Below are 13816 nucleotides of genomic sequence, written 5' to 3'. Positions count from 1 at the left end.
CAAGCAAGATGAATCAATATACTAAGCCCCAAAAGGGATAATCTCTATATAAATAACAGTATGTTTTTCTCTGTGCATATCAATAATATGAGAGTATATGAATGCCTTGATGTCCCCCCTCTACAGAAATAATAACTATCCCTCTTATAGTGGAGGGATCCTGCTTTAGATATAATTAAAAATACATAGTGGAGATCCCATGATAGATTAGCTTTTCTCTAATTTTCGTCGAGATTCTCTCCCTTAGTGCGGCTGTAACGGCTCTTGTCTCTTGGCTCGATCTTGATCGGACTTGGTATTGATCGATTTCCAAGTTTAGAGCTCGATATTGGCTCGAGTTCGATATTGGCTCGGGGCCCGGTATTGACTTTGGCTCGATATTGGTCGGTCTCTGGTTCTTAAGCTCGATAACACCGCCTCACATCATAGTTCGATTTGGAATCGAGCTCGGTATTGACTTCGAGCTCGGTACTTAATTGGTCCCCGAAACTTGAGCTTGGTAACCTGCCTACGGATCTCATTTCTATATTATGAAGACGACCTTCGGTCCATTACGTTCCAACCATGACTAATCATTCGAAGGTCGAAAATCGGTTTTGACTGTATACAATATGTGATTGATTTATATAAATGAATTAAAACTTAAATTTGGATATGATTAAACATCAACTATAAAATAGAGTTGAACTTAATAAAGTCAAGGTTTTTAACTAAGATCAGACTAAGCAGATATAAATAAAAATACAAAAGGTTCACCTTATTATAAGCTAGCGTTTGGCCATAGATTCCCAAATTTGTTTTGAAAAATCTGATTTGGGTGAAGTTTGGTTTGAAGATGAAAATGTGTCTGGACATTAGTTTTCAAAACATATTTCCCAAATTTATTTTGGAAAAACATGAAACATGACTTATACCTACAAGTTCTAAAAACTATCACAAATACCCAACAGTAACATTATCAATAACATTCATTATATTATCGCAAACCATAGTCCTGAACATAAATAAATTTGATACAAAATTATCATTTTTATAATGAACTACATGATACACTATCACATGACCGAGAAGACGAAGCAACATTGTTATAAAATAATAAATGGTGAGTTCTTTTATAAAATACAAAAGTTTGGGGCAATTTTTAAAAAATGTAATAGTGATATTTTGGCCCAAAACCAGCTTAATAGGATTTTGCCAAAATGTAGGTAAAATATATGGCCAAACATGTATTTGTCAAATAAAATACAAATTTATTTTGACAAAATCTATGGCCAAACGGTCCTAACTTTGATCAAAGAGTATCATCGTCAATTCAGCCACAAACGCGTGTATGCCACGTTCCTTTCAAGGCCGCGTGCTCCCCCTGACCATTAGAAAAGCCGAAATCATTCATTCTATAAATAAATATAAGAGCAAGTTATATTTTGTATATACGTAATATACTTATTGCCATATATTATAGTTATGGAAATATCATAATATATTTAAAATTATATATTTTAATAATTTTTTTATATGTGCTAAATTATTTTATACAATCACACGAAATCATTAAATCATGATCAAGTTGATATATATTTTCAATTTAGTATAAGAAAAATAACATTGTATAGTTGTTCTGAAAATAATAACTGAAAATATATATATTTTTTGTGTATATATACATTATGTATGTTATATATAAAAATTATACAAATTTTATATACTTTTTTTAGTTACTTAACGTAAATAGTTTCTGGCGCGGTCTAAAAAGTAAAAAAAAGTGATTTAATTTATGATTTGAAAATTAAGTATTTGATTTAATTTAAATATTGATTAAATTTAAGTATGTCAGTAAAAGCGTAGTATATGAACATTGAATTTTTGTACTATCTCTTTCTTAATCTAATTTCTCTATCTCTAATAACCCAACCAAACACGCCTTATCTTTCTCACCCATTCCTCTCTCTCTATTTTCTATTTTCATTTCCATTTCCATTTCGTCAACTCCAATCTTTTCCATTGAGCAAAAAGCTCAAAATCTCTCTCAAACATCATGGCGCAGAAGAGAGAAAAAGAAGAAACTGAGCTGAAGGTTCCACAATCCATACCTCTACCAAATCTACCAGTATCCTCACAACCTCACGCCGATAACCAGAAACCGACATCGCCGTCGACCAGTTCCGTTAGAACGCCGGAGATTTCAGATCTAAAACTCTCTGGAAGCGATGATTCGAGATCTAGCTCCGGAGCTATATCGCCGGAAAAATCGGATCTGGAGGAGATTAGACGGTCGGTGAAGAGACCGAGGGAGGCGAATCGGTGCTCAGGTATAGGATGCCGGAGGAAAGTAGGATTGATCGGATTCCGCTGCCGGTGCGGCGATGTTTTCTGCTCGGAGCATCGGTATTCCGATCGCCATGGCTGTAGCTACGATTATAAAGCAGTTGGTCGTGAAGCGATTGCGAGGGAAAATCCTGTTGTTAGAGCTGCTAAAATTCTTAAGGTCTGAGCGCTGGGGGCGGGGGGTAAATGGGGGTGGGTGGTTGATTTTAGGTAGTTTTTACTTTTCTTTGCTTATTATTCTGGGATGGGGACTGAGGGTATTGTGTTGTAAATTTGATAAGCATACAAGGGTATTGTTGTCATTGGAACTATTACCATAAGTTAGTGAAAAGTCTTTTTTTGTTTTTTTTTTGGTTTTGTGTTTTGGGAATTTTTAGTTGTACTTTTGCTATTATGACGGTAACCCCATGGGGTTGTATGTCACAGTCAGTGGTGGACCTAGTGGTAATGGTCACAACTTATGACTTTAGCCATTGTTTATTTTAAGTAGTATCTAATTATTTAGCTGTCATTTGGACAACATTTGATTGAAGTTAAAAGAAAAAAAGTTTTTGAAGTTGTATTTAGTTTGAATTTTACTTTAAAAAAATTGAAGATTATAATTATTTTATTTGATACATTCCTCAAATAAATGTTTTAAATATTTCACCTGAATTTTGATAATAACATTTCAATATGGAATATTGGTGGTTATCTATTTACAAATTTTGAATTTTAGTATTCAAATGAGTATTATTTGTGGATGATTGTATCATTTTTTACTCCCCCAATTAAGTAGCAAGAGTGGGCATACTAGTTTTAAATTTATGCGAAGATAGCAAAAAACATCTTTAATTGTAGTGGATATTCCTTTATAAAAAGTTATTATTTGTGTTATAGAGTAAGAAAAACATTTATTGGTAGGTGTAAAGTTTTGGAAGGTTGTCTCAACTCTTATGGTGTATGATTCAAAATTAACCTTTTTTTTTTTAAGCAACTATACCACTCGGTAGCACTTGTCTAGTGGCTAATATATAAATAAAATTCTAAAATGGGTCTAAAGCTTACAAGATGCCCAAACCAAAATAAGAGTTGCATGAAGCTACTAGCTATTCAAAATTACCTTTAGATTTTCCCCTCACAAGAATATTTTTTGAAAAGATTTAACCAAACAATTACACTAGAGCTTTTCAATTATTCTTCGAAATACTTCACGGTGGGATACGAAAATAATACAACAACAACAAACTCATGAAATACCACAAAGTGAGATTTGGAGAGGGTAATGTGTACGCAAATCTTATCTCTATCTTGTGCGGATAGAGAGGTTATTTCCGAAAAATTTACGACTCAAATAAGCATAGTTGTAGCAATAAACAAAAAAAATAAAGTAACGAATGCTTGGATAAGTGGTATTATATATATTGATTATTGGTTAAGCTGTGTTCATGAATGTCTTAAAATCTTGTACCTAACTAAAATGGTATTCCCTCCCTAAGTGGTCATTTCATATTTGGCACATCCATTAAGAAAATACGAACTCCTAGATAAAAAGAGATGTATTCACTAAATTAATCTTAATTAATTGTTACATTGACACATTGAAATATGTAAATAAGGGCAAATTTTGAAAAAATAAAATTAATTCCTTCTTGATCTTCAACATATCGCGTTTCACTTTAGCAATATTTTATTTTATATGATACGCTTATTATTTGAAAATCAAGAAATCTTTTTAGGTATGATTTAAATGTTTTTAATTATTATTACGCAATAAAAACATCTTTTATTATAAAACATTATAAATTTTATTGCATTTGTTGTCATTTCTAATTATCTAATATTTATGTTAAAAGGAAAATAAATATATATTTAATTGAGATATCAGAAAAATTTAGCTCAAAAATCATTTTTCAGTATGGAGTTATATTTAACCGCCACACGTGTCCGTATTCTATTGGATAATTCTCTACGGTGTACATACTCCGGTGTCATAAACTGCCCTCCTTTTTCTTTTTCTAAACGGAAAAGGTCTAAATATGCCCTTATATTATACGAATTTGAGCATATTTGCCATTCGTTAATACTTTAGCTCAAATATGCCCTTACCGTCACATAGTCGGTCCATATATGCCCTTAGAGTAACACAGTTGGTCATATATGCCTTTTTCGAAACAGAATCCACCCAAACTAATTAGCTCTTTCGTTAATTGTATTAAATTATATTACAAACACTATTTCCTTTTTATTAGTACTTTTTTTTTCTTTACTTTTCTCTTTTCTTTCTTCTTTTTTCTTTTCTTCTCTTTTTTTTTTTCCTTTTTCTTTCTCCCTTATCCGATTTCCTCCATTACTGATGTCTTCTCCATTTTCATCACCAATTTCACTTGACAAAACTCATAAATTCCAATTACTAAGAAAATTTTCCCATAAGAATATTTTTATAGATCATATGTTTTTTAATTTTTTAATTTTTACTGAATATATATTTAGTTCTAAAAAATTTAACAAAGTAAGATTGAAATAATATTTATGTAATAAAAAATCCGAAAATCCAGCAAAATCGAATAATCCAAACCGATATAATTGGTTTGGTTTGATTTTGATAAAAATCGAACCAACCCGTTCCATGTACACCCCTAATTTATATAGTTAATAAAAAAAAATAGAAAATGTCCAGCTGAAAAAAGACTAACAATTCAAATTTATAACACTACAACTTGAACTCTAGGTTTTTAATCATTAAATTATCTTTTTGGAAACAATTTAAAATTTTTGGTCTTTTGAGTATTGTTAAAGGTTGAGATAATTTTTTTATTTTAAAGTTTAAACCATAATTTTTGGAATAATTTAATTTCATTTATTTAGAGGGCTAGTGAAATTGGAACTTGATTACCTTATAGGAGAATTTTCTTAGTAATTGGAATTCATGAGTTTTGTCAAGTGAAATTGATGACGAAAATGGAGAAGACATCGGTAATGGAGGAAACGGATAAGGGAGAAAGAAAAAGGAAAAAAAAAAGAGAAGAAAAGAAAAAAGAAGAAAGGAAAGAGAAAGGTAAAAAAAAGTACTAATAAAAAGAAAATAGTGTTTGTAATATAATTTAATACAATTAAAGAAAGAGCTAATTAGTTTGGGTGAATTCCGTTTCGAAAAGGCATATATGGGCCAACTGTGTAACTCTAATGGCATATATAGACCAACTATGTGACAGTAAGAGCATATTTGAGCTAAAATATTAACGAAGGGCAAATGTGCTCAATTTTCTATAGTACAAGGGCATATTTGGACCTTTGCCAGCATATTACATATTACAGATATTAATACAGTTATTGGGTACAAGGCGGCTTTACAACTTGTGCAACAAGAAAGTTGATCGGTTAGCCCTTCTTTTTTTTTTAAATAAAATTTAAATTGATTATTTTTTTTGAATTGTCAATTTATGTTTGTATCAATTGTTTGCTTCAGCTGCTGCATTGAAATTGTTGAAAGAATTGATTCGTATTTGTCTCCTTTTGAGGTTTATGTTTGATTCTTTTCAATTGTATGCTTCAGCTGCTGCATTGAAATTCTTGAGAGAATTGGTAAGAAATTACCTTTTTCGTGAGTGGATTAGTAATGGACGTGAAAATTCTTAATGACCCTTTTGAGGTTTATGTTTGATTTTTTTATTTTTTTTTCAAAAATTATCTGCTACAGCTGCTGTATTGGAATTATTGAGAGAAATGGTATAAAGTTGTCTTTTTTGTGAGTGGATGAGTAATGAGTGTGAAAATTCTTAAAGGTCCTTTTGAGGTTTGTGCTTGATTCTTTTAAAAAAAAATTAATTTCTTGAATATCTTTTTTGGTATGGATTTGTGTTGTTGTGATATGGTTTATGGGTAGCTGCTAAATGATTTTCAAGTCTTACGGACATTTGTGGCTAATTTATATTTGAGGTGTTAAGCTGAATGCAGATGAATAATGTTCAAAATTTTAGCTTTTGCAATGAAATTCTTGAAAAATTGGTCTTGAATTAGTGTTTTTCTCTTAATAAATTAATGATGATAAAAAGGGGTAGCTCGGTGCACAAAGTATCCCACGCTCACGCAGGATTCAGGGAAGGGCCGCACCCCAAGGGTGTGACGTAGACAGTCTATCCTAATGCGCTGCTTACACAGTTCAAACCTGTGACCTTAGGTCACACGGAGACAACTTTACCGTTGCTCCAAGGCTCCCCTTCAAATGGATTACTGATGATGCTGTGAATAATTTTGAGGATCGCCCTTATGAGGTGTCTGTTTGAATATGAAATGTGATTGGTGTTATTTCACTTTGATGAGTTATAAAGGTAGCTTCAAAACCTCTAAAAGCATTATTTATATTTGCAAACATGTGGATGGTTCAGCTATAGCTGAGCTTCTTGTGAAAAAATGGATTTTGTGTTGCTATGAATGTTCTGGGTGTGAAGATTCTTGAAGGACCCATTTGGGTTTCTGTGGAAATTTGATCTTTGATTGTTGTTCTGTTAATTCAATTGGTCTATAAGTTGCTCCAAAGCTGTTCTTTGAAGTTTCATTTACCATATTGAATTCATGTTTCTGCGAGTTCATTAGCAATAGCTGTGAAGTTCTTGAAGAAAAGTCAATTTTGAATTTGATCTTGGTTTGTACTCTTGTTATTTTATGAGTCGAAGGTAGCCTTCTTGGTAATTCAAGTTATTGGAACATTTCTTAATTTTCCCTTCTTTTTTTGCATGCTCTTGATCTTACCTAGTAAATTGCTCAAACATCTGTGTGTGTTCTATTGTTCAGCTGTTGTAACAAACGCTCTGAAGTTCTTCCTGAATTTGGTTTTATGTTTCGAATTTGATCTTATTTATGTTATTGCAGTTTGATGGTTCGATAGGTTAGCTTCATTAACCTTTTATAGACCCTTTCGTAATCTAGCATGATTCCGATTTGTTCTGTTTGTGCTGAGAATGATTTAAAAATATCAGTCACGTTTTCCTCAACTGGATTGGCCCTAAATTTGGTTTTTGTGAGCGGATTGGTGATGTGTGTGAAGCTTTTAAAGATCCTTTGGGGTTTCTCTTCAAAATTCATCTTTAATTGCCGTTTGCAATTTGATTGGTCTGTAAGCAACCCTTTTAGGATTCTCGAACCATTAGAACATTTCTAGATTCTCTGTCTTTTATTAGCATCTAATTTAGCTTTTAAACGTTCAAGCATCTGATATTCTCCTCTATCAAACTTAATAGATGTGTCTGATAATGTGTCTCTGGCTCTGCTACCAGTGTGCTCCAATTTTTGGGGAATTAATGTTATATTCTCATAAAACCATACTTCTGTGTGTATATGATTGCTCGTGGAAAGGAAGTCAAAGATGAAGTTGCTAGACAGTATATGCTTCTAAATGGCATGAGATGTGATTTAGAGTGAAACTTTTTTTATATACAAAAGTATATATTGATTAGTTTGCAGCAAACTCGATTCTGCAACAAAATTTTGAATTTACATAACTTGCTGAATGCTTGCTTGTTCAAGTTTCAAACACCAAGAGGAACAAGATGGTCAGAGCATATTCACAAGAGCATATTTACAGGCACCCATGGGAACGAGTGACTTCTGCATCGTGGCGCAAGTTTGCTGATCCTGAGAACAAACGCGCCCTATCCCACATCCTCGAGGTTGATACTTTGAATCACAAGATTGATCCCAGCTCGGGGAAGCTCTACACAACTCGTGCCATCAATATTCATGCACCAGGGCCCTGGTTTATTCGGAAGATCATTGGTCAAGATATCTGCCACTGTGTTGAATCAACTGTTGTCGATGCACAATCTCGGTCAATGCAACTCTCTACTCGCAACATCAGTCTCGAGAACTTCATTGAGGTGGAGGAGAAAATTAGATACGATCCACATCCTGAGAATCCAAAGTTATGGACTGTCTGCAAGCAGGAAACCAGTATTAAGATTAAACCCTTGTCAGCACTGGCTTCTATGGCAGAGAAAATAGAGCAGAAATGTGTGGAGAAGTTCCAGGCAAACAGCGCGAAAGGTAGAGATGTTATGGAACGGATGTGCAAGTACTTAGAAGCTGAATCCAGTGGCATTTCAGTGTGATCAAGTTCTTGAATAGCTTTATGTTAATCTTCTTCAGTGAGTAGCATTTAGGATTTGCTCACTTTAAAGATGAGAGGTGAGTTTTTTTGGTGAAACATTTGTTGGCTGATGAGTTTTGCAAGTTCTTGTTGGCAACACAAGGAGGTTATATTTTGGTTCAATCTGTCGAACCTATTTGTAAACAGCTTTAGATATAATAATATGGCAATTCCCGAACTCGTTGAGAGGAGATTCTATTGGAAACAACCTCTTTACCCTACAAGGATAAGGATAAGGTCTGCATACACACTAACCTCCTCAGACCCCACTAGGTAGGATTATTAGAAATCAACTTGAAGATATACATTTGTTGTATGTCTGGCTTGAAGGTGCAGAGCATAATCATCTTAAATATTGTGAAAGACTCGAGGAGGTATTAAGAATTCATCATAAATTGACGAGTTTTAAGATGAATGTCAGCCAATCGCGTCCTTTCTTACTTATTTGAGGTGATATTATAATGAAAAAATCTACATGCACTCACTCGGTATTTACACCTAACCAATGATCCAAAATATGTATCTTGTTGCAATTTTATCACTTAACCATGGTTACACGAAATGTGCAACTGATCCATTCATTTAAGTTTTAAGTATTGCCCAACGTTGATTATTTCAGCTTTTCACCTATCTTCACAGTAGTCAATCTACTGAACTATCATTCACCAGAATCCAAGAAAGAATCAGCTCATACAACATATATATATATATATATATATATATATATATATATATATATATATATATATATATATTACGGGTTCGTGCTGTGAAATTAGCTACTAGCCGTCAGTTTAAACAACCACCAACTGAAAAGCAAGCTTATTCAAAACTCATGTGCACTCGCGAAACATGATTAGCCCAAAACACATGCACACAAATACTTCAACACCACTATAAGTAAATCCAGTAGCAAAACAGGTCTTTTAGAAAGATAAAAGCGACACAAAACACCAAGAAAGCAAGGTAAGTTAGAGATAACACACTACACACTGGAGCAAGTTAAGCCAGATAGAAGATCCATGCGAATAATTTACAATGCCAAATTACAATTTCCATGGGAACAAGAATGACACATAACAAACCTAATTCATATTGACCAAACCAGTACATACAAAGACTTGAAACTGGAGTCAACAAACAAATTCTACCTATGACAATGAACAGGAGTTCTTCCGCCTGTATATGTTTTTAAATTGCCTGTGATAGGTAGCCAATCAGAGGAAGTCCTCTTTTGAACTAAAAGGAAAGCACGAAATTTGAGACCAATAACCCATTCTAGATCTTGCCAAGTTTTTCAGCCTTCACAACAGGATTGGCCTTCGCTATGGCATCACGACCAGCAGAGCGGTAGTCAAACTGGCAGTCATGTTTGTCTGAGTAGCGGTGTGATCCACAGTAAAGGTTACCACAGCGGCATTTGAATCCAGTCAAACCAACCTTTTTCTTGCAAGAGCTGCACCGACTCGGGCCCACCTTAGCCTTCAATTCAGCAGCCTCACCAGCACTTGAAGATGGAGGTGATGACAAAACGACAACAGATTTTGTTTCCAGCATGGCAGGTTGCACGTCTACAGAGCCAACAACGACTGGCCCCTTCTCACTAGCAATTGATCCATTCACAAGGTTTTCAATTGATGTCGCTGCAAGCTTTGCTTGTTCCTGTTTCAAAATAGTGTCCTTGTAACACTTGGAGCACATATTCATGTTTGCAGCACTTCCAAAGAAACCGCAGTTGTTAATGCATAAGATAGGGCCTTCTGGATGGGATTGGCATCCTGTCTCATCATGCTCCATACCGTCAGCTTTCCTGCAAAAGATTCATCTACAGATAAGCATTAACAGGAAACTACACCTTAATCCTGAATAGTTCGAGAACTTGGAGTTGTTTATATAGATCCTCTATACGAAAAAATTGTATTTCAAGACAAATTCGAGGTTTTCTGAAACCAAATCTTCCTTAATCTCACATGTATCCTAACACGGATATATGAGTTTCTAACTGAAGGAAAAGCGCTCCTAATGAACACTTGATCTAACACTCTAACTTAAGTGTAACAATGATTAAGCCTTAATCCAACTAGTTAGTATTGCTTATATAGATCAGCCTTTGCTTCTGTTGTGCTCTATCCTTAGCTTTTGAGACAGCATCTCTTGAAGTGATTTTCATCACATTGTCACACTTACAGAGCACTGCATATGAAAGGTCTATGTACGACAGGACCAAACCATCTCAGCTGACGGATGAGCTTATCTCACTTTACCCTGTACATGCACTATTTGCACCCTCTGTCGGATGTGATCATCTATAATCTTTTTCGTTTAATCATCCTTGATCTTGTCGAATTTTATATGCTTGTAGATCCATCTAAACTTCCACATTTTGTATGGCATTCATCTTGTAGATATGTGCTGCCTTGGAGACCTAACATTCACACCCATATAATATTACTTGTCTCACAATTGTTGGATAGGACTTGCTTTCACTTTGTTAAGTATCTAATCCCATAACACTCTCATAGCACATCAAATCAACATGTTACATCACTGACAGACTGAACCTAGATTTGCATTGTCTGCATATAGGCACCACGATCCCGTCTAAACTCACTTCACCTCTTCAATAAAACAATTAAGCTTCCTGCACCTTCCTTTCCAGAGAAAAGAATAATATAAAAGAAGGAGAAATCCTCCACTTTGCCAGCTACGAAAACAAGCATAAATCTTACCAAATTTAGGTAACTACAGAAGATTATTCAATTAATCCTCAGCAAAAGCCCTTCTTCACACAACATAAGAACACAAGATAAAGAGAACACAGTCAGCTGCATCAGATACAACCAACAGAAAACTTTGCAAAAATCAAAACAAACTAACTACCAAAATTTAGTAAAAAGTGCAAGATTGGGACAACAGAAGTTGTGAAAGCCAAACATCTGGTTAGCAAATTTGAAACTGGATCAAATTCACAACTATGCTAATGCAAAACAAGCAACATTATCACACTTATACTCAAACGTTCTTTGAACACCGTCTTTTAAAATGTTCAGACTCATCTCACATGTTCAATTTGACAAAAAATATGTTTTAACAGCAAAACCTATCAAAGTAGAAGACCGAAAACAAGAACTTGGCTTTACTTTCAGAGTTAATATGCCTAATTCTAGCTTCCAATACACAACCACAAGCAATTCTCCACCTCCATGGCACGTAAACACAACATTAAACCCAATAAATCAAAAGGCTACTGATAAAACTTCAACATCCTATAAGACAAATGCAAAAGCACCATTTTTTCCATCCCAAAATACATAAAAAAACAAGGTAACACCCAAGTAAACAAAAAGGGGTTTCACAAAACTTCAACATCCTTAAAGATACCTAATTATTATGAAGAAAACAACTCCAAAGACTCAACTTTTTTTCTTTATTGTAACTCCAAAGAGGCAAAGACTCAATTTTTTTGTAGTTGTAATTCCAAAGACTCAATTTTTTTGTAATTATAACTCCAAAGACTCAATTTTCCAATAGTTTATGTGATACCCTTCTCAAAAAACCACAGACAATCATTTTATCCACCATAATATCAAATAATTCTCTATAATGATTCAACAAAGCAAAAAGATATAAATCCCCCAACATAAAATTAACCCAGCAAAGCTGATCTCTAAACAACAAACGAACTCACAAAACAATTAATTCCACAATTATAACAACAGAAAACCAATAATACCTAATTCTCGAAACAATTCATAGATCTATCAAAACAAAGGGAGAAAAATAAACTAAACATCAAAAAGCAGAAAAAAATGAGATCTTTGAAACTGACCTGAAGACAGAGAGATTTTTTCTTCTTGTTGTGATGAATGAAATTTGAAAGATGTTTCCTTTATTTATTATTTTGCCTTTGGCTTTGGACCTTTTTTTTTCTTTCTTTTTTTGGGGTTCTTCTTTTTTGCCCTCTTCTCAAAGCTTTTGGCTTTAGTTTTGGCTCAAAGGAAAAGGAAAGTCTTTTTCTTTGCTTCTCTGCCAACGAACGTTTCTTTGCTGATTTGGTGCGTCGTGTTCGATTCCTATTTGTCTTGCTCCCTTAATTAATTTTACTTATATTCTTTTATTTTTCCACTTTGCCCCTTTATTTTAGAAAATAGTAAAAAAAAAAAAAAGTATATTCAAATGGATTTTTGTCATTTTCTTCCTCAAAAAAATCCCATTAAGGGAAATAGAAAAGTTTGTACTTTTGAGGATGTAAAAAGATTATGCTATAAAAACTTATTTGTATTGAATATATACGTTAAATCATATCAACTTTTCATGAACAAGTGATTTATAAAGTAAAAATATATAAACTATAATTGATTGAGATAATTTTTTGCTCGAGTACGTGTCATGCTACTATAATTTAATATAAACATTCGATATGAGTAAATTTTTATTATGACGGGTTATGCCAACTTTAAATATGATTTTGTCATTGTGTGGTAAAAACAGAAGCAAAGATGAATGTAGAAACTTCATTTAGTTCGTCCAAATATATTACTATATACATATAATTGTTTATTTAAAATAATTATTCAACTCTTTTTTGTTCAACTATATCTACAGCTGAAAATGTGCTATTTTGCCTAATGCAGGATATGTAGCGTAGTACAAAATCTGGAGCACAAGAACAACCAAAGAGTCAAAGAAAAGACAAAGATGAAAAATGAAAGAAGGAAATGATAAGTTATGTGAATTTATATTTTGATAGTTTAACAAACATTATGTGAGAACCAGACAGGGAACTTGTTACACAGCCTCAAAGTGCTCAGAACAACAAGTCATATGTCTGGCATAAGTTCCAATATTATCAGTCAAAAAAATGGCAGAGGGAACAGATGGCTATCAGTTCCTCCGGTCACAGTACAAGTCAACTCCATACAGTTGTTAAAATCGTTGCACTATTGCTCTGCACACGCAACAGTGCAACAGTCACTTTATGGAGCATGCTTGTACCAGCTACTTGCTTACATCATCCCAATGATCTCACTTATATATTACCAACGTGAGCCAAGGGAAAACATACACACTTGCAAACTCTAAATCATTAAGTCTCTTTCAAGTGTGCTACCGCTCTTCATTGACTCCAAGGCTTGAAGAACAAAGTAGCAACATAACAAAGGACTAGATCCCAGCACTGAGTTTATCGTGTGTCCTTAGTATTGTTGTATCTTTGTTAATGTTATTTACTTGTAATTCCTACTCAGCTTAGTTAGAAGCATCTTGTAGGATATCTTCTGTAAAACCATAAATCGTGTGTTTGTGTTTGGCTAGAGTTAGTCAAAGTGGTGAGCTTTGTAATAGAGTTATTACAAAGAGGCTTGCAAT

At 33.7% G+C, this 13816-nt stretch overlaps 3 protein-coding genes across 5 annotated transcripts; 2 read left to right on the top strand and 1 right to left on the bottom strand.

Annotated features, from left to right (window-relative positions):
• The first annotated feature begins 2035 nt into the window (after positions 1 to 2035).
• LOC104086672 (zinc finger A20 and AN1 domain-containing stress-associated protein 5-like) lies at positions 2036 to 2789 on the top strand. Its single transcript, XM_009590993.4, has 2 exons — positions 2036 to 2485; positions 2703 to 2789. The coding sequence occupies exons 1-2, from the start codon at positions 2036 to 2038 to the stop codon at positions 2787 to 2789; spliced, it is 537 nt and encodes a 178-aa protein (XP_009589288.2).
• Positions 2790 to 5606: 2817 nt separating this feature from the next.
• LOC104086671 (uncharacterized) lies at positions 5607 to 8640 on the top strand. Its single transcript, XM_009590992.4, has 2 exons — positions 5607 to 5684; positions 7831 to 8640. Exon 2 carries the CDS (start codon positions 7854 to 7856, stop codon positions 8409 to 8411), a length of 558 nt encoding a protein of 185 aa, XP_009589287.1. The 5' UTR covers positions 5607 to 5684; positions 7831 to 7853; the 3' UTR covers positions 8412 to 8640.
• A 780-nt stretch (positions 8641 to 9420) lies between these two features.
• Positions 9421 to 12528, bottom strand: LOC104086670 (zinc finger A20 and AN1 domain-containing stress-associated protein 8-like). 3 transcript variants are annotated; one of them, XM_033653524.2, is made up of 3 exons: positions 12279 to 12426; positions 11179 to 11231; positions 9421 to 10259 (listed from the first exon to the last, which is right to left on the bottom strand). In XM_033653524.2, the coding sequence occupies exon 3, from the start codon at positions 10244 to 10246 to the stop codon at positions 9728 to 9730; it is 519 nt and encodes a 172-aa protein (XP_033509415.1). In that variant the 5' UTR covers positions 10247 to 10259; positions 11179 to 11231; positions 12279 to 12426; the 3' UTR covers positions 9421 to 9727. The 3 variants fall into 3 exon arrangements, with proteins under 3 accessions (XP_033509415.1, XP_070044066.1, XP_009589284.1); XM_070187965.1 differs by having other exon boundaries at positions 11179 to 11228; positions 12279 to 12418; XM_009590989.4 differs by lacking the exon at positions 11179 to 11231 and having other exon boundaries at positions 12279 to 12528.
• Between the last annotated feature and the right edge of the window lie 1288 nt (positions 12529 to 13816).

Source organism: Nicotiana tomentosiformis, chromosome 11 (genome assembly GCF_000390325.3).
Source record: "Nicotiana tomentosiformis chromosome 11, ASM39032v3, whole genome shotgun sequence".
In the NCBI taxonomy this organism is placed as follows: domain Eukaryota; kingdom Viridiplantae; phylum Streptophyta; class Magnoliopsida; order Solanales; family Solanaceae; genus Nicotiana; species Nicotiana tomentosiformis.
Note: the sequence above shows the minus strand (reverse complement) of the source record. Positions and strands in the feature narration are given on the sequence as shown.

Excerpts from the sequence above, each read along its gene's own strand:
- LOC104086672 (XM_009590993.4), top strand. The coding sequence starts at position 2,036 with ATGGCGCAGAAGAGAGAAAAAGAAGAAACTGAGCTGAAGGTTCCACAA. Across the intron at positions 2,486-2,702 it reads GAGCTGCTAAAATTCTTAAG|TTGTACTTTTGCTATTATGA; the intron begins GTCTGAGCGCTG and ends GGGAATTTTTAG.
- LOC104086671 (XM_009590992.4), top strand. The coding sequence starts at position 7,854 with ATGGTCAGAGCATATTCACAAGAGCATATTTACAGGCACCCATGGGAA.
- LOC104086670 (XM_009590989.4), bottom strand. The coding sequence starts at position 10,246 with ATGGAGCATGATGAGACAGGATGCCAATCCCATCCAGAAGGCCCTATC.